Source organism: Lupinus angustifolius, chromosome LG04, assembly GCF_001865875.1.
Source record: "Lupinus angustifolius cultivar Tanjil chromosome LG04, LupAngTanjil_v1.0, whole genome shotgun sequence".
NCBI classification, from domain to species: domain Eukaryota; kingdom Viridiplantae; phylum Streptophyta; class Magnoliopsida; order Fabales; family Fabaceae; genus Lupinus; species Lupinus angustifolius.
In genome coordinates this window covers 25,810,156-25,829,658 of record NC_032012.1, presented here as the reverse complement: position 1 = coordinate 25,829,658, position 19,503 = coordinate 25,810,156, and the positions used below count along the sequence as shown (strand labels likewise).

At 35.5% G+C, this 19,503-nt stretch overlaps 3 protein-coding genes across 5 annotated transcripts; 1 reads left to right on the top strand and 2 right to left on the bottom strand.

Moving 5' to 3' along the window:
- LOC109346641 (F-box protein At4g02760-like) lies at positions 814-5,909 on the bottom strand. Of its 3 annotated transcripts, none has more exons than XM_019586310.1 (13): positions 5,443-5,909; positions 5,168-5,343; positions 4,309-4,506; positions 4,113-4,223; positions 3,545-3,630; positions 3,342-3,463; positions 2,678-2,742; positions 2,495-2,567; positions 2,353-2,415; positions 2,190-2,254; positions 2,011-2,085; positions 1,634-1,891; positions 814-1,270 (listed from the first exon to the last, which is right to left on the bottom strand). In XM_019586310.1, the coding sequence occupies exons 1-12, from the start codon at positions 5,851-5,853 to the stop codon at positions 1,684-1,686; spliced, it is 1,653 nt and encodes a 550-aa protein (XP_019441855.1). In that variant the 5' UTR covers positions 5,854-5,909; the 3' UTR covers positions 814-1,270; positions 1,634-1,683. The 3 variants fall into 3 exon arrangements, with proteins under 3 accessions (XP_019441855.1, XP_019441856.1, XP_019441854.1); XM_019586311.1 differs by having other exon boundaries at positions 814-1,281; positions 2,678-2,733; XM_019586309.1 differs by having other exon boundaries at positions 814-1,281; positions 5,443-5,908.
- Positions 9,953-12,730, bottom strand: LOC109346640 (pre-mRNA-splicing factor 18-like). Its single transcript, XM_019586308.1, has 2 exons — positions 11,889-12,730; positions 9,953-10,682 (listed from the first exon to the last, which is right to left on the bottom strand). The coding sequence occupies exons 1-2, from the start codon at positions 12,711-12,713 to the stop codon at positions 10,278-10,280; spliced, it is 1,230 nt and encodes a 409-aa protein (XP_019441853.1). The 5' UTR covers positions 12,714-12,730; the 3' UTR covers positions 9,953-10,277.
- On the top strand, positions 16,728-18,353 carry LOC109346639 (probable inactive patatin-like protein 9). The gene is made up of 2 exons (XM_019586306.1): positions 16,728-17,786; positions 17,966-18,353. Exons 1-2 carry the CDS (start codon positions 16,860-16,862, stop codon positions 18,167-18,169), a joined length of 1,131 nt encoding a protein of 376 aa, XP_019441851.1. The 5' UTR covers positions 16,728-16,859; the 3' UTR covers positions 18,170-18,353.

Sequence of the window (19,503 nt, the reverse complement as noted above, 5' to 3'; positions counted from 1 at the left end):
TCTAAAACAATCAAATCTATTCATAAACCATAAGTTAGAAGTGAGTTGAACCAACTCACAATTGATTTACTGATAACTCATCAAGGTTCACGGGGTAAGAAGAAACTAAATGAACTAAAACTGAATTGAAAATTTTAACAAAAAGTACGAATTATATTACTAATAAAGTAACAAACATACAAGCATGACATACAGAGTCAATCAACCACTTCAACCAACTTGTAATCCTCTATATGCAATAAGATTGATGACAAAAAAATCACTTGGGTGAAATCTATTGTCACAAGACTTTAGAAACACTAGTCACAAGTCATGTTTGAGAGTCAGAGATTGTAATACAAATATCAGCATCTTTCTTTTCTCTTTTATTCTTGTTATGTGTTTACCTGCCCTTTGATTGGGAAATACCTTCCCACCATGCTCGGTATCTCAACCATTCAATTAAATTTTATATATTTTAGACCTTCATACTTGAAAAAACTCAACACAACGATTAGTCTACCTCGTTAAATTCCAAGATTAGTTATTTATCTTGTGAGGTGTGTTGGTTACTTGGCTGGCTGATCAAGCTCAGTACTCGTCCAATGTACCCATTCTAAAATGTTTGTACTTTTTTCTTTAGAGCATTGAACAGAACATGCTGTCCTTACTATCCATTGATTAATTCTCATTTGACTAATCCATTTCCTAGTAACAAAAACTGCCAAGAAGGGCATGACATTTCATTGCACAACAAATCGGAGGACAACTTGCCTGATTTAGACATGGGAAGGGGAAAAGGATGCTAGCAGCATAAACCTGATCATGACACCGGTTTATCGGATCGGACAAACAGAGATCAAATTTATTGCTAGCCGGGTTCTAAATTTGAGGGGTAGGGTCAGCCCATTTTGCTACGTGCACAGATAATACATTCCTTGTAGTTGAGGTTATAGTTAGACAGCAGCATGAAAGGGCACAAAATTGAGCATACATGGCTGAAATCTATTTCTTCATAAAATAATAAAAATTCCATAGAGATATGGACTGCTGCAGATTTCTTTTCAGAAATGAAGGGAAAGCATGAAAGAAAGGAGGCAACTCCAAAGCGGCAGTATACTTGTCATTTCTGCAAATCTGGAAACAAAGCCGACAAGAAAACTGACATCAACCTTCCATCTTCCTCCAGATTGAAAATTCTACAGTAACGAACTTATTGAAGACATGGACAAAATGGGAGTTGAAGAGAAGTCCAATCCACAGCTTGATATCCTGCTGTATTTTTCATTCTCTGTTGCTCCCCTAGTTCATAAATAATCATAAACCACAAACATTAGGAAATGCAAGAGATGAAAAATCATATCAGATAAATATTGACTTTAGAAGGAAAACAGACTGCAATTTGAAATCAAGTGGCATATTATTTGTCGTTTCCAATATGGGATTTGCAAAGACCAGATGCAACTTGTCAAATGACATGTCAACAAAACATCTTCAATATATGTTCTTTAGTGGTCCAAAGCCATCATACCAAGCCAAGCTAATAATCTATTGTAATATATGATTTATATAATAGAAATCAACTTCTAGGGTAAATCGTATTCCCCGCCCCTCCTCAACACAGAGAGAGGGGGCAGGGGGAGAGAGAGAGTACCGAGTTCACTCATTTTTGTCATTTTAAATCATGCCATACAGTGAGCATCGCTACAGGGGCAAGAAGTCTATCTCATCTGAACTTTCCTCATAAATCACATGGCTGGCATCTTGACCATCCTCATTGCCACTACCCTGATCAGTATTGTAGCTGCTTTCAGATGTACTCAAAAAAATCGATTCATCCGAAGTATGGAAGCTCAATTGCGAAGGCAGACTTTGCTCACTGATACAGTCAGTGTCAAATGAATCGATGTAACTGCAAACCAATCCAGAAACACATTTACCAAATTTTGGAAGATAGAAATAAAAGACAAAACCTATCTGCAAATATAAAGACAGTGCACCAAATTACTTTACTGGAATAAAATATCTAACCTTCCTTCTGATGGATAATCGGCCACCAAACAAATATCAGGCCTTGTTTCCAAAATCTGCTTTAAAGGCATGATACTGCACCATAGAGTCTCAAGTTTGTCAATGAACGGATAGTCAAAACATCTGTCATTCAGAAAGTTGAGAATCGAGACATCGAATCTACATATGATATTCGTTACCTAGATTTGTAGCACCTGTGGTACCAGTCACCTTCAGATGCTAAGCCTTCCCTATTCGATATATCCTGTTTAAAGGCAATAGTAAGGACTCGAAGCAAAAACTAAAGTGAAGCAGAAACTTCACCATTATTTTTAACAATGTAACATATTTCTATGCACCCACGAGATGTGCAAGCAATTTGAAATCCCCGGCAAGAATTGCTGCCAACAACCTGCCAATTTCCACCTGCGCGTGAAAGTAGCATTGCTTCAGAGGGAGTGATTTAGAAACAAGTGAAGAATTGTAAATATATTAGGACTGTCACCTCTTTCAGATGCATGCAGTCCCTTAAAATTAAGACTTGAAGTGAATTACCACCATTGCAGTCTCCAAGGTTTCTGAAAACAAAATCACAGATTAAGACATAATAGGGCCAAAAACAGAATCTTAGCAGGTATATACGTTGTGAACGGTTCTTGTAACAATCTTTATTAAAAGAATAAATGACCTTAAGAAGCTTCCAGTGATTGAATAGGATGTAGAAAAATCAACATATTTCAGTTTCTGAAGTCCCTGCATGAACAGGTTGAACTTAATGACCCTTTGAATAAGAATTCTTCTATGATTAAAGTGAGAAATAGGTGAGTTCAATCTACTATAAAATTAATCCAAACTCCAGAATAGCAATAACATTAGGCTGCTGTCATTTTCTCCAAACAGACATTTCAATGCACAGCAAGATGTACCATTAAAGAATTAAAACTATATTCATATAAAGAATACAATAGATTTAAAGTCATGTATCATTGTATTTCTATTATTATAAAGCCATCTTAGAGACCATCACACTCATGAAGACTTGTGGGGTGCAAAAGTTCACCAACTTCCTTTAACCTCAACTCAAGCTGATTTTTGGGCGCAAAATGTGCAACGGCAGTACAACAAACCGAAGTTAACCTCATTTGTAGGCTGTAGCCACCTGGTTTTGAAATTTTATTCCATTTCCAACCCTTCCCTCTCCCCCCTATGTCTCAAACAAGTTACTAAAAAAATTGTACAAATTAAACACTATATATTGAGGGGAGACATTTTTTAATAAATAAATTTAACACAAGAAATTTTACCCAGGATTAACAAGAGAGAGCAATATTAAGAACTTCCAAAGAACATACCTTAACCAGTACACGGACTTTATAATCGTGTAGCTTAAAACCTCTAAGAGATAAAGAACTTAGATGAGGACAATTGTCTACTAGCTCAAGACAGGTTTGCGTTTTCAAACTGTCATCCCTACCTGATAAATTAAAAATAGATAAGCAGAGATTTAAAGAGACTCATGGAAAAATGTAGGTGAGAGCTTGAGAAAATAACTTACCTGTTTTGGAAGACTCAAAAAACAACCGCTCAATCAAGTGGCAGTGTGCACTTACTGACATTAATGTAAGCCTCAATTCAACATGACTAACATCAAAAAACAAAACAAAATCATTGCCTATAAAAAAATATTTGGAAACAGCCTTATATTTCATAAGAAATAAATAATTGGAATGTACATGAAGAAGACATAGATATTGATAAATATTAAAAACATAAGAAGGTTATCAGAAATGTAACTAAAAGCTGAAACGTTACATCTTTAATTAAAATTTTGTACTACAGCATATTCATATCAACTTTAAAAAGAAGAAAGATATACTACAATAAAAGTAAACAAAACTAGTCACAATAAAAGGCCAAAAATGTACCAGGAAGAAGATTTTCAGTCTCGCTATGACGTATAAAATTTAGATAAGTGTTAATTCTGGATCAAAAGAAAGTCAATTCATCTTGGATAAAGTTACATTTTATTAATATTTGAGACATTTATGATTTAACCAATTATAATCTTATATCCATTAGCAATGAAAAATGATTGCAAATAGAAGTGAAGGAAACTAACTTACAGTCCAACAATTTCCAGATCAAGAAGAGAAGGGCATGCAGATAATGCCCCGCTCAGGGATGCATTATCCATCCTTTCAATATTGTACAAGTACAACTTTCTCAAAAGAGCCCTACAAAAAAAAAAAAAATGTAAGATCTCATTTGAAGCAGAGTAACCCAACTCTAGTGAAATCTTAAAGTCCATGAACAGCATACCCTGGAGCACCACCATCCATACTTAAAGGGCTTAAACATGATCTTGTAAGAATGGGAGATTCTCTCCCTTGTCGAGATCTCTTATCATTCCAGGAGAATTTAGATGCCTCTACAATAGCATTGCTGATGTTATGAGCCAACGGTGGACAGGATCCATGCGAAGTAGCAGAACCAGGGATCACACCAAGCTTAAGAGACCTTATTTATGAATTAAATGGAAGAAAATAATGAGAAAATTACATCCAAATATAATGCACGCTCAACAAGTTAGCATAAGCTAAAATAAAACTAGTTTTTCACCATTTTGTCTTTTCCAGGCCAGTAGAGGTAACAAAACATATAATAAAATATAAATAAAACTAGGTACACAAAAAATTCAAACAGGGCACAAAAATTAAATGTAGGAGTGTATATAACATCATTAGAGATTAGTCACTACTAAAATGTTGACACATTCCAGAGGAGGCACACCATCCAAACAAATAATGAACAACCAAATATGGCGATTAGTTTTAATACACAGTCTGTGTGAAACTTACACTATTAACCAACCATATATTAAAATTTATATGACTTTTAAAATAGCTATTACCAATTTACCAGAACAAAACATTTTATAGTGATGCGGTAGTACATGATTGGCTGAACAGTGTGAAAAAATCTCAACACAATTAAATCCCCAAATATACCCTATTCTCTTCATCTAATGGCCAAAGGTGAAGAACAAATGCACAATGGAAGATTGAACAACTCACATGTCTTACTATTATTACAAAGTCATAGTGATAAATATGCAGTAAATTAAAGTTTAGTTGGAAAAAAAAGTAAATACAAAAGTAATTACAAAAAAGTAGTTTACCTTAGTGCCTTTCCAGCTCGGTGAATCATAGTGGAAACAACAGAATTGTTGACCTTAGGAACAAGTGTAGTTAGATCAAGATTTGAATAACACAAAGAATCTTTAGCACACTTGTTAAACAATGAACAAGTAGCGGAAGCATAGCATAGACTCTGAGTATCAAGCATTGAAAACACCTAAACAAAGATCAAAATTCAAAACAGTATCAATTAATCATGAATCACGATTTTGAATCATTACACAAAAAGTAACAAACAAACTAACTAACTAATTACCTTGATTGTGAGATCAGGAGGAAGAGGCCAAGTGAGAGAGTTATGATTAGAAGCACGTTTCCTAGAAGAGTGTTTGGCAGCTTCTAGAAGCATAGATCCCATCTTAAGAGCTCGATCAATCAGAGCCGTTTGATCAGAATCGGAAGGGAAAGAATCGATGAGGTTATGGAGAGAGAGATGAAGAGAGAGAGAAGGAGAATCGGAGAGAGAGAGAAATGAGTGGAGGAGATTGTCGATATGGTTGAGGTGGTTATGAGTGGTTGGAGGGTTTTGAGAAGGGCAGGGACGCTTGGCCATTGACGACGGCGATGACGGAGGCTGGTGGAGGAGGAGGAAGGTGTCAGTGGTGGCCATAGGATATGAGATTTTATTAATATTATTATTATTATTATTATTATTATCAGTTATCATCACAGTTGTTGTACTATTGTAGTTGTACAAATTCTCCTTCTTCTTCTCATATTATATCGTATCGTAACAACAACTCTGTTTCTCTTACCACTGCTACTACCTCTATTTCTATCATTGCCTCACGCGCTTAAACTAGTACCCCTTCCTTTTCTTAGCCCTTCAAAACAATAGACAAATGATTGATTCTCCTCTTATTTCTTTATCATAAGGGTTTCTACTCACCATTTCATTCCCCTAGTGTCTTAAGAATCAAATTTTTGACATTTTAATTTGTATATGGTGAGATTTTATATTATTAGTCAATGTAGTGTTGGTATTGAAGAGATAGTACATATACATTTTTTAAGAGAAAATAATTTGTATATACTTATACTGTATGAGTTTTATAAATTATTATTATATTAATATCTCGTAAATATTACACTATTTTTTATAATTACATTAACATGAATCATCAATAATGGTATGAAAATTTTACATTAACAATGATATATGATAAACTTATTTGATAGATTTTCTAGTATGTACATTATGACATACAATAGTAATGATTTGAATTTGATGGTAGGGTATTACTATTTATGGTTGAAAGTGACTATTTAAACTCCTTATGCATAATCATAATTTTTATAAAATAAAAAACAAAAACTTTGATTGATAAATGGGAATGATTCATAAACACTTAGGATATTGGAATATTATTATACTTACAAGACTTCTTTGCCACTTGTTTTTCCTCCTTTTTTATAAAACAACTTATTCTCTTATTACCGACTTTTTCAGATGTCATTCCCTTCTCTCTTTTTTCGCTTATTATATTCTTAAAAAACATTGACACTAATGTACGGTCATTATGTTTTACAATAGATTTTTTCTTCTAAGGAAATAAGTCAAGCACAATTGATTTTAATTTATTCAAAAGGATATTGACGCTAACGTGGAAGCTAGATGATTATAACTGAGCACAACATAATATACATCATGTGGCTATAGTTACTAATTAAACTAGTTAGAGTGCTTATGAATTATGAATAAAAATTAATGTAAAACATAAAATAAATTGCCATGGTGTAGTTTTTTTAATGAGATGAAGAAAAATAAAAGGAGGAAATGACATCTAAAAAGGTAACTATAGATAATATGAGAATAAGTTGTTTGTAAAAAAATCAGATGGAAACTTAGTAAGAAATAAATATATAGAGAAGAGAAGTATGTGAAATTAATACAGTAGATTTTATAATAACAATAACCCAAATTATTATTAATCTTTTGCTTGTTGCACATGTCAGAAAAATCATAAAAGAGATATGGGAATTATAATTATTGACTTTCAAACTATTAAATTAAATAAACCATTTCCCAATATATACTTATATCCTTGACTTTTGTTGTCTTAGTGTTTATCTTTAATTTTTTATTCTTGTTGTGATGGGTGGAAATAGAGATTATATTGCACTTTGTTTCCATAGTATTTGACCCAACTTTTCTTTTCCTTAATTTTTTATTAAGTATAAGTTAACCAAAACACTAATCCTTTAACGCTCTACTTAAAAAGATTTATAAATAGGACTCAAAACTAAAAAGAAATATGGACCTTCTTGATTCTCAAGTGGGTGGAAACATGTTAAATAGGGGTGGACATCTGCTGTCCCAAAATAGTGTATCATTGCATGTGTCATGGCTTGTGATTGGTCAGAAAAATAATTAGTTATCAAAATTTTAATTTAAATTTATTTTTTCAACAAATCATAAGCCATGGCACAGGGAGTGGCACACTTTATGGTACAACAGATGTGCTCTCGTTAAATAGTGGATGCTGATTTCATTTTCATGTATTCTATTATATCCAATTTAAATAGTGAATGATGATCTTATTTCAATGTATATATAAAAATATTATTGAAAATGATCTTTGGTTGAATGTGTTATTGTATCATATAGATTAATCTTTTAGCGATTGAAGAGAGGATATTTTCGTAAACCTAACATATTTCCACACATAAGGTGGACAAACTAATAAATAATGACAAAATAAGTAAAACAAATAGCGACAAACTCTGATTTAAAATAATCCATAGCTTTATAGCTTCTGATTAAATATTAAATTATTGACATGTGGTAATGTCAAGATTCTTTAGATGTTGATTTCCATTGGAATAAAGCATTATCGATCGAGGGAAACAATATTATTTTGATATTATTTCCACTCTCCATTTGCATGAAAGGAAGGGGATAAGTTATGTTGATGTAATATGTAATCTTCAATGTTTTCTAACTCTGTTAAAAGAAATGTCACATTTATGCTCTTTTTTTTTTTCCTTTTCATATGATTCATGTTTTCACAATGTAAACAACGAGCTGCATACATGGTATAAAACAAACTGTATAATTTATTGCCTGGTTTACAACATAGTAGTTAATTGTTTTCTTAATACATTTCCAACACACAAGACAAAAATTAACCCAAGGTTATGCAAACTACGTAGGGTTAATAAGGAAGAAAAAACTTGATATCTCATTTTCTATTATCTTCTATGTGAGTTGTTACATAGAGGGTGTTGAAAGCGTCATTTGGAAACATGCTTAAAATTTACTTGATACACACCACCTTACTATATAAAATCAGATCAATCCAATAACATAGTGTATAAATTTAGACGATAGAGTTTGTTTACGAGTTGTGTCTTAGATGTTAAAGAAAAGAAATTAAATATTTAAAAGTCATTAAATATACTTATGAAATAAATCTAAAACATTTCATTTCTATCATTTCCCTACAAAATCCAATTTGCAAATGAACTTTAATCAACTTAAAATCAAAGTTAACTATAATGTATATAATATACATTTTAAAATAAATAATATTAATATAAACACATTAGTCAAGATATTGTTACTTTAAGTTAAGAAATCTAACTACATTTATCAAATTATTTAAGTGGAGATCAACAGAGTAATTATTTTATCTCTATCAATAAATAGATATGTTTCCATACACTGCTATTTGACATTAACGACCTAAAGAAAAACAAGGACCAAAGCTCAATGATTTTCCAAGGATAAGAATAATAGATGTTTTTCCCTGGTCCCTCAATAATTTAACGACGAGAATTTGTAAATAATTTATAAGTTTATTGACAAATAAGAACTATTTAAATAAGCACCAATAATTTAATTTTGAACCCAAAAAATGAACAATGCAGATACAAGGTCCAAAAACGAATCCTAAAAAGGAGGCCCAGCTAGTGTTGCTATTAAACAGTGCCGGATATTGAACGCAAAGAAACAAAGTGGATATAAATCATATAATCGACAAAGGGGATATATAACTATTCACCAAAAATAAAATAAAGTGCGGGGCTCAGAGAATTGGATGCACTCATCCTACTCCAAAGAATCTCATCAAAGCAAAAAAGAATAAAAAAATGTTTATTTTTTGTTTTAAAGAGGGAAGAAAAAGTGAAAAAGAAAACACATACCAAAAGGATTCGTAGAGAAGAGTTTACAATGTACCAAAAAAAGAAGAGAAGAGTTTACACATCTTCCCATTTATAATGTGTCTATATACACTCATAATGCTTTAATCCACTAGAAAAGATAAAATGCGTCAATGCTCATTGCAATTTAGACAGATAAAATTATATTAATAGTTTAGATTAAAATGGGAAAAAATAACATGTCAACTTTACCCTTCACCAATTCTCTCTGTATTCACCAACAACAGTAGTAATCCACCATCTTTCATTATCCTCCAGCCACCCATCCCATTAACCCCAACCACCGCCACCCTGTCACCAACAATGACGACCACCACCATCCTGTCACCGACAATGCCAAGTCCAAAACCCCATCAACAAAGAGATTGACTAAGGTTGCAGAAAGGCGACAGGGTGGTTATGGGGTTGGGTGGAGGGTGGTTTTGGGTGGGGATTAGTGAGGGTTGGGAATGAGAGTAAAAATGACTTACACAGTAGCCGTTCACTTTACCCTTTTTAGTGCAACATGAAGAGTGAACTTACATAAATTATATCTTACCATAAAGTAATCTTTCAGCTAAAAACAAACTTCTAGTAATTATAGAATATGCATAGGAAAAAGGAGGTAAACATGCATAAAAAAACTCAAATAATCATCACTTTTCACTACATTAAGTTCAGTACTTTATCATTGTCACACGGAGACTTCTTTTTAATTGTTTAAAAGATTAGCACTCATGTAACAGAAGAAAACTAGAGAAGTAACGAGGACTAACATGCCAATCAAATGACATTCTCAATTTCAGAGACTTATAGTAAGAGTTTTTTTTACCCTGCTCATAGAATAACTTAGAAGGGAATGTTTTTCTAGGAGCCATACTGGAAATTTACTATGTTTACTCTTAACATGATGTCATATTCCAGGACAGAATCACTCACACGCCACACCTAGCTATCTCTTGGAGCTGGCATTATCCGAAGCCTCTCCTGTGATCCTTGACTGTATCTCTCTTCTGCAAGAAGAGACTGCAAATCGCTACCATTTGCCAAACTATTAAACTCAACCGCTTTAGATGGTAATGCTGGATAACGTCGTTGGCAAAATGTCATCAATCTCTTTACTGATTGCAAGTACTTGCGAGTTGTCTCATCATTCATGATGTGGGCAACACTGTTGGTGTAGATCTTTTCACGAGCTGATCTTTCGTGAATACCAACCATAGTGACACCAATAGGCCAGGGTGCATTCCCGATGGCCATCTTGATGTACTGGTCCATTGCTGCCAGATAATCTCGCTTCATACAGCATTCAACCACCACCAATAGCGCCTGTCGGATATCATCAGGGAGAATCTGCAAAAAGCATGTACCATGTTTCCATTAGTAAACTGCTTGAATAAAACATGCAACACAACGCAGCAGATACCATATAACCGACACAAATTTAACACCTATAACTCAAAATGAGTTGCATTGCTTGAAAAATATGCATTAAGAGAAGGAACAGTATACTATTTATAGGTTATAACTATGATATGTGAACTGAGTTTCATAAGGCCCACCTTCCTCTCAATTAATGTTGACTCTACTTTAGAACAATAGTATAGAATGAACAAGACTAAGCAGAGCATTTTTATATATAGAAAAAAACAAGCATAATATCATCAAACATAAAGAATATATTTGGTTCATAAATAAAGTCATAATTACAGGCAGACAAAATATATGATTCACAGTAGGATAAATGAGGAATGGAAGGAAGAAAGCTTAAAAAATTATGATAAAAATTGCAGAAAACATTGCACATAAAGGCAGTGAACGAGGACAAGGAAAAGACTACCACAGAACTTACATGACACAAGGTGCACTAATCCAGATATCTATTTATCTGAATTATAAACCAAAGTTTAGACAGAATTAATGAACTGTGGCAACCCAAAATTGAAGTACCTAATTTTTTCAACCCAAACAAGAAACAACTAGATTTATGCAATGAAGCTGTTAAGATTGAAACTGGAGGCATTTATAACACACTAAAAGAGACAGCACATAGTGATACACAATATCAAGAAATCACCATCGAATTGCAATGCCTACACCCTTCCCAATGGAATAAGCCCCATAGATAAAGCTCTCTCAAGATATAAATACAACAATTCACCATTCCACCGCATGAACTAATTACAAGTTAATCTACAAAGCAGAGACCAACTAGGTGTTGTATCCCATGTATTCTACTAGGCCAAAAGTCAAAAGTTCAATTCTTGATGCGACACTTGTTGGGTGGGAGCAGCCACACATTCCGAAATGGATTTAGTTCGTTATTATAGGTAAGTGATACCCTTAGTTATACCCATAAAAGATCTACTAAGCAGAGACAGTTCCCAAACGGCAACAAGACAAATGACAAATAAACCTATAAAGATGTTACCACTTTTTGTCAACAAATTCTACCAGACTTCATGCATATATTTAGGAAACATGTATATAACACTAGTTTTTGTTCATTAAACTAAAAGCTAGTAAATGTAAGGTTATAATTAAGGAAAGTGAATTGACCTTCTTCCTACAAAACTTGAAAAGTGGGGTTAAGTAACGCGCACACTGCTTGAAAGTGGCAACCATGGACTTCCCTTTGGCCGTTCGCTTCTCAGACTCACCCATCTCATCCAATTCCTGCTTCCACTCATTTAACAGCTTCTTGAAAAACACCAGAATCCTATCTTCCCCACACAATTCCTCGAAATTCGCCTTCATTCGCTTCGAATCGTTATCCACATCAACACCACTGGATCCACCATCTCCACTCAAATCATCATCCCCACCACCGCCACCACCATCTCCATCCTCGCCAGCGCCGTCATCGGTCTTCTTCCTCTTCCTCTCGCTCATCATCCCAGACTTCTGCCGCTTCCTCAACTCATCAATATCACGCAAGAAATCATTGGTCTGCCCCTCCGTCATGTCACTATCGACCTCGAACGTTCCCGCTTTGAGAACGTATTTGAGGCGGTCGAGCCTGGCATCATCGTCTTCGCCGAAGAGCGTGATTGGTTGTTTCAGGAATCGGAGGCGACGGATCACGTCTTGTTTAGGGAGGACGAGGTTGTCGATGTTCTGTTCATTGGTGAGGGGTACGGAGGCGTTGGAGTTGGCGTTTTTGGTGGAGGAGGAGGTGGCGGTTGTGGAAGTTGCAGCGGCGGCGGCGGCGTCGGAGGAATTTAAGTAGCGTTTGGATTTGGCTTCTAATTCGCGTTTTTCTTGTTCGCGGAGCTTTTGAATTTCTTTTTGTTGGATCTCAGAGCGCTTGAAAAATCTCTTGCCGCCGGTGTCTTCGGCCAGAGATTTGCGCTTCTTCAGAATCTCTTGTTTCAACAGATCCATCTAATTCAGGGATATGATTTCAACTCACCACATTTCACATTAAGTACTTCAATTTTGGGCCAGGATTGCCTGGGCTGGGGCATTAATGGCCCAGTTTGATTGTTGGGCTTTAAGCCCATTATTTACATGATTTGAATAAGCAATATTCATGGCTTTCTTTTTTGCGCGTTCAAACTATTAACTAAATTTGACTATGCTTGCTCTCATTTGTACCTTTCAATGTTGTCCAACAAATTCACTCTCTATAATAACAGCAAAATTTAAAGTAACAATCGCAGGTTTTTTTCATTTAAAAAATAAATGTTGGTACATTTCTTGCTGAAGGAGCAAAACAACATTATAATATACGTACATAATAGAACTGCTTTGATGTGTCAACATAACTAACACTAGGAGAGTGTTAGAGTTTTGAAGAAGGCAACAAAATGAGAAATATAATAAGGTAGTAGTCTCTACATCAAGTTCAAAATTGTAGGCCCAATGGAACCTAACTTCGAACTGAAAGCAAAACACCAGGGCCCTTGCTGCAACCTACATGAAATTGTAGTGGCAAGGGTCTCCTGGGTATATACTGGTTCATGTATGGCAGGGGAATGAGCTTAAGATTGACGGGACATTTCTCCCACAAATTGGCCAATAATTTTTGCCATTCCCAACAAAAGAGTTCTCTGTTGGATGCATTCATGATTTGTTCGTTGACCAACTTTCCTTCCATCAAAACTCGGCTTCAAGTTGCCCTCATTAACCCGAGTTCCTGCAGCTGTTGAATACAAAGGTTGGTTACTATTAAGTAGTTGTTGCCCTTGGGCTGATAGGGAGTTCATGTAATTCCCTGAAAAAGAAATTTGCATATGACCCTATGAAATTCTTCCTTGCTCCTGAGAAAAACTTTTGTGGGTTGGGGCATTTTATGTGATGTCAGATGTTTGGTGAGCATGAGAATTTATTGTTCTTCTAGAGCTCTTAGAGCGAGAACCTTGGTTAGAACTTTTGCATTGAGCAACAATTTGTGAGAAAATAGGGGCATTGTTAACAAATTTTGTGGCAGTATTACTGGTGGATGATGCTTTATATCGAGTAGCCATAGCATGTTGCTGCTGTTGCATACCATGTTGCTTCTGAAGTTGAAGCGGTTGTGGGGTCTGGTGAGAATTTGAAGCATTGCTAGAGAGAGGCACACTTGTAATTGCAGTTGAAGCAATGTATTGGCTAGGCCAGTTTCCATTAGTAGGAGATAGCATAAAGTTAAGATTCTTTGATGAATTATCAAAAACAAGGGTTATTGGCCCATTGGTTGATGACTTCTCATGAGTGTTTTTCTTTTCATCATCATGGTGGGAAGAATTACCTCCACCCTTATCTTCAGTAATTGAATTAGTCTTTTGCTTACTATGAGATGTACCTGCAGCATGATATCCTTGCCAGGCAACATCAGACAGGCTTTGAAATATAACTGGGTTCTGCATTATGGATGAGATGTTAAGGTTTGAAGGAGCATTGGTCCCATTAAATGCAGGGAATGATATTGCAAATGCTTGAGATGGTACAACCTCAACACCTCCCTTTGAAGCCTGTTGTTGTTGCTTCTTGTCACTGAAATTTTCACCATTGTCACCGACAGTATCTGATGTTGCAGATGGCCTGAAAGAAAGGTTCATGGGCTGAACTGGAATTGTGTAGTTATGCCAGTGCACATTCTTTGAAGGGTAAGATGTTCGACTAGCAACAGATGAGGTGTTCTCACCACTCATCTCGGTCCATACTGGCAAGTAGGTGAGTTGGAACGGGTTAAGGCTTGTCCTTACCCTACCCTAAATATTGGTCGGATCACTTTTTTGAGCTCAAACCTAGACCTGAAGCTAACACGGCCCTAAATAGCAATGAGTCAGCCTTTAAACCCGACCCTAGACCTGATTAAATATAATGTTTACTCGTTTTAGATAAAGACTTCTCAATATTATTTATTATTATAAAATATATTACAAGAAACATTATTTTTTCATAAGCTATTATACATAAGTTTAGCCATCCTAAAACTACATGTGTATGTTCCCCTGAAACCAATAATTTATTGGAATAAAGTGAGAGACAATTAGGCCCCTCCATTCCTCAGTGGTTGTATATGGGCTGAGATTTGAGAATACAAATTATATGGGCTGAGATGCAACAGCATATTCATGTAAAGGTGACCAGAAATGAAAAATTGGGAGGCATTCCAAGAATTGGCCCGGGGATTATTAGACCTTGCCCAAATATGCCATTTAATGGAAGAAACACAGCTATAAAATTGGTCCGGTCACATGACCAATAATTCGGCCTGGTTCTTAGAACTTCAAGAAAAGAGTATTATGTCCATATTTGATTTGCTAAATAATGAGGAACAACACGATAAATTTAATGTTTTGGATCAAATTTGTTCCCTAATTTAATGCAGGACAAAGAACATAAGGATATAAAGAATTATGCAGCTTTAGATTTCGTTTACACTTTCCAGTTTTCATGATATGTACATACCCCTTGAGTAAGTCTATATGTCCAAATGAATTAGGTGACTTACTCCTTTTACCCATTAACCATGTCGTAACAAAAAATCACGTGCAGAGACTTTGAAGAATGCTAATTCCAGAACAAAGTGCACCACTCTATGTAAACCATAAAACTAATGCAGTAGAAGTGGAATAAAAGTGGGTAGAAACTTGTAGAAGTAATTACTACAGTAGAGTTAGAAAAGAAGCCTTGTTCGTATAATACATGTTTAAGCATCTCATTGCTCTACAATAAGCTATTATGAACATATCAGTTAAGTGGATAGATAATACTTTCTCCTTCTGTTTGTGGATGGTATCAACCTTCTTCACATACTCATCTAATCATCTGTAAGCTTCTGCATACAGATAAAGGAAATAATTCCATCATTACTGCTATTAGGAAAAAGTTCACACTGCTATTTGGGCATGTTCTTTAGACACTCGCAAATCCATTACAGAATTTTGTAATTTTCTTGGTGCTTCTCTTATTTCTTATAAGTTCAAGACGCAGAATATTGTTAGCACATATTCTTCCCAAGTTGAGTAAAGGCCACTTGGTAGCCTGACTTGTGAAGTATAATGGTTTAATTACTTGTTCTCGGATTTGCATATTTCCTTGGCCAATCATGTTTTAGTGTATTGTGATAATAGATATATTATTTATCTTGCTCATAATCCTGTTTTCTATGAGAGAACCAAATTTACCGAGATTGATTGTCATGTAATTCATGAGAAAATTCAGCACGATCTTATCCATCCTCTACCAATTGCTTCTTTCCACCAATTGGCTAATGCTTTCACTAAAATTGCCTCATGCTTCCTTTCAATCTTTCATTTCTAGGCTGGGTTTGGGTTCTCTCCACCATGGGGGTGCTTGCTATAGCATATTGTTGGTGTATGCCACGACTAAGCATCCGAGCGAGCTCCGTGACCGAGTGCAAATGTGCCATGACCAAGTAATTGGTGCACCATAATCGAGCACACGGGCGAACCACATGACCGAGTGTGAATGTGCCTTGGCCGATTGTGAGTGAGCACTTAGCGGAGTGTTGGCCAAATCTCTTATGCAAACTAATTGTGTCGAGCTCAATATCGATTGATTGTGTTGGACATGATCTTTTTAATAATTATTGTGTAACTTGGGTAATGTCAACACATCATCCATCATTGATTTGTAATACTTTGTTTGAAAGTCAATAATAGTTAACACATGAATGGTAAAGATTTGTTGATAGTATAAAAAACACTTACACTGTGTAAATACATATTAAATCATTCTTTCCATTAAGAAAGTTAATTAAAGCAATTACCTTTGGAAGAAAGTTACTTAAAAGTAGTTACCTCTGTTTCCATATGTGTAAATTTGTAACCATTTTTTTTACTTGAATGAAAATGCCTTCAATAATTTATTTTTCATTCTCCTTGATTTCTAAGAAACTCCAAGTATAAATAACTCTCCCCATCAAAGCATGACACACTCTTTGCTTTCTCACCTTCCTTGTTTACTTTTCTCTCTTATCACTGTACACACACCTGCAACACATTCAATTCAGTACCTCTATGTTTGTTCTAAGTCAATAATTAATATAAAGTGATTGAGAAAATTAAGAATTGAGCAATGGAGCTGAGTAAAGTCACCTTAGAGATTTTCTCCAAACTAGAGCACAAATGGCTCTCTCACTATGAAACCAATAACAAAACCCGCATTCTCAGCATTGACGGCGGAGGAACCACCGCCATTGTTGCCGGAGCTTCCCTCATTCACCTCGAGGATCAGATCCGTCTCCAATCCTCCGATCCTCAAGCTCACATTGCCGATTTCTTCGACATCATCGCCGGTACTGGCATTGGCGCCATCCTCGCCGCTATGATCACCGCCGCAGACGCCTTCGGCAGGCCTCTCTACACTGCCAGAGATTCAGTACGTCTCATTACGGAGAGGAACTCCGAACTGTATAAGGTCAAAAGGAGCGGATTATTTCGCCGGTGCCGGAGATTCTCATCGAGGAGCATGAACAACGTGTTGAAGCAAGTTTTCGAGAGAAAGGAGGAAAATGGACGGTTGTTGACCTTGAAAGACACGTGTAAACCACTCCTTATCCCTTGCTTCGACCTCAAGAGTTCAGCGCCATTCGTGTTTTCACGCGCCGACGCGTCCGAGTCTCCGAGTTTCGACTTCGAACTCTGGAAAGTGTGCCGTGCCACGTCAGCGACTCCAAAGCATTTCAGGCCTTTCAACTTCACCTCCGTAGACGGAAATACCTCATGCTCAGCCGTGGACGGCGGCCTCGTGATGAACAACCCTACAGCTGCCGCCGTCACACACGTCCTCCACAACAAGCGCGATTTCCCGTCCGCGAACGGCATTGAGGATCTCATGGTTCTCTCCTTCGGTAACGGATCATTAAGCGCGGGGGCAAGCGAAAATAGCAACCGGTCAACGCCGTCGGTAGTTGACATTGTTCTTGACGGTGTTTCCGATACCATTGACCAAATGTTGGGGAACGCATTCTGCTGGAATCATACGGATTACGTCAGAATCCAGGTAATGGTTTAAATACATGATGTTAATTTACTCCTCTAGTTACTAATCGATTGAGTTTTGAGATGAAAGTTTAACATGACATGCTTCGACAACATACGTGGAGAGGAATATAAAATGAGAGAAAAGTAAAGGAAATAAAAATGGAATAATTATAATTGAATTGAGTATGGATTATGCAGGCTTTCGGTTTGGGAACGAAGAAGGAGATGCTAAAAGAGATGGGACTAGAATCGTTACCGTTTGGCGGGAAGCGGTTACTGACGGAGACTAACGGAGACAGAATCGAAAGCTTCGTGCAACGTCTTGTTGCCACCGGAAAAACTAGCACACCGTCTAGCCCCGGCAAGGAATCCGCCGTTACTCCTCTCGATAACGGCCGCTAACTTTTTTTAACTGTTTCCATTTTAGATTTTAACAGTAAGTGATGATTGTAACCAATGGTTTTTACCTGGCAATGCCAGTTGTCTGAGTTAATTGCATTTAATAATTCTCTCAGTAGAGTTACTTGATAATTCCTTTTCACAGTTCCTTCTCTACTCTATTTATTGTTATTTTATGGTTCAGGAATTTAAGATGGTTAAATTGATGAAGTTCTAAAACTAACGGGGTTAAGTTCACTAGCTTACGGTTATTTTAACTCCCACATTTTTTTGTACTATTAAATGTATTATCTTACTTTTTTATGTAAGGAATTAATCTCTTCCGGATTTATGATTGCTTTCCAAACAAATATTATTGCTCCCAAGAACCAAACTTTTGACCTTGAGAATCTATTAATTACACAACTAGATCAACGCTTTTGATGACTCCAACTAGTTTGAATATTAAAAATGATTATTGTTAAAATAAGTTCATCAATAATTTGAGTAATAAACTTGCATTTTTACAATACAATTTTTTTTATACTCAACCTTTTAATTTTTTTTAGTATTGCCAAATGTATCTTCTCATTTTATGGTAAAATACTAATTACTTTTTTAAGTTTGTGACTGCCTCTTTTAACAAGTGTTGCTCTCAAAAATCAAATCTTTTGGTCGTTCTATGAATATAACGGTTCCTTATACTACTAGATCAATGATTCAACCTTTTAATTTAACATAATTGATTGTTAAGTTTCTTAGTTAAATATACCAATTGAATATCTATACACATTTTTTGGTATGGTTCATATGTTAGTCACCATTTATCATAATTAATATATGAATAATAAATATTAAATTTATATGATAAAAAATGTTATATTATTAATACATAGATACAAAACTCTAAATAAATCATCATGTGTTTGGAATCATATGATATGATATCTATCCACCCTTAAAACGAGATTAGTCATTCAACATCAAGCGGACCACTTTGGTATTTTTTATAAAAAGAAAATTTATGTGGGTAGTGTAGTTTGACTACACTATCCCACGTTTGGTATAAGTTTTAAATTAATTACAGGAATGATGTAGCTTTTATGGATCTTGTGGATAAGGTCCACGATTTCAGCAAAATCGTGGAAGGGAATAGCAATTTCCCACCAATCTCGTGGACCTGAGCCACGACTTTCTTACACCGTGTCAGCCTTCATATAAGTCGTGCACTTGGGACACGACTTTCATGGCAATGTCGTAGGCCCGGTACACGAGTTTCATGCAATTCTTATGGACTTAGGACATGAGATCCAAGTCGTGTCTTGGATCCACGATATCCAAACAACATATATACATCC

Coding starts and splice junctions, on each gene's coding strand:
- LOC109346641 (XM_019586310.1), bottom strand. CDS start 5,853: ATGATAACTGATAATAATAATAATAATAATAATAATATTAATAAAATC. Junction 4,507..5,167: donor CGAGCTGGAAAGGCACTAAG/GTAAACTACTTT, acceptor TTCATAAATAAG/GTCTCTTAAGCTTGGTGTGA. Junction 1,892..2,010: donor GATTATCCATCAGAAGGAAG/GTTAGATATTTT, acceptor ATTGGTTTGCAG/TTACATCGATTCATTTGACA.
- LOC109346640 (XM_019586308.1), bottom strand. CDS start 12,713: ATGGATCTGTTGAAACAAGAGATTCTGAAGAAGCGCAAATCTCTGGCC. Junction 10,683..11,888: donor TCAAGTTTTGTAGGAAGAAG/GTCAATTCACTT, acceptor TGCTTTTTGCAG/ATTCTCCCTGATGATATCCG.
- LOC109346639 (XM_019586306.1), top strand. CDS start 16,860: ATGGAGCTGAGTAAAGTCACCTTAGAGATTTTCTCCAAACTAGAGCAC. Junction 17,787..17,965: donor CGGATTACGTCAGAATCCAG/GTAATGGTTTAA, acceptor TGGATTATGCAG/GCTTTCGGTTTGGGAACGAA.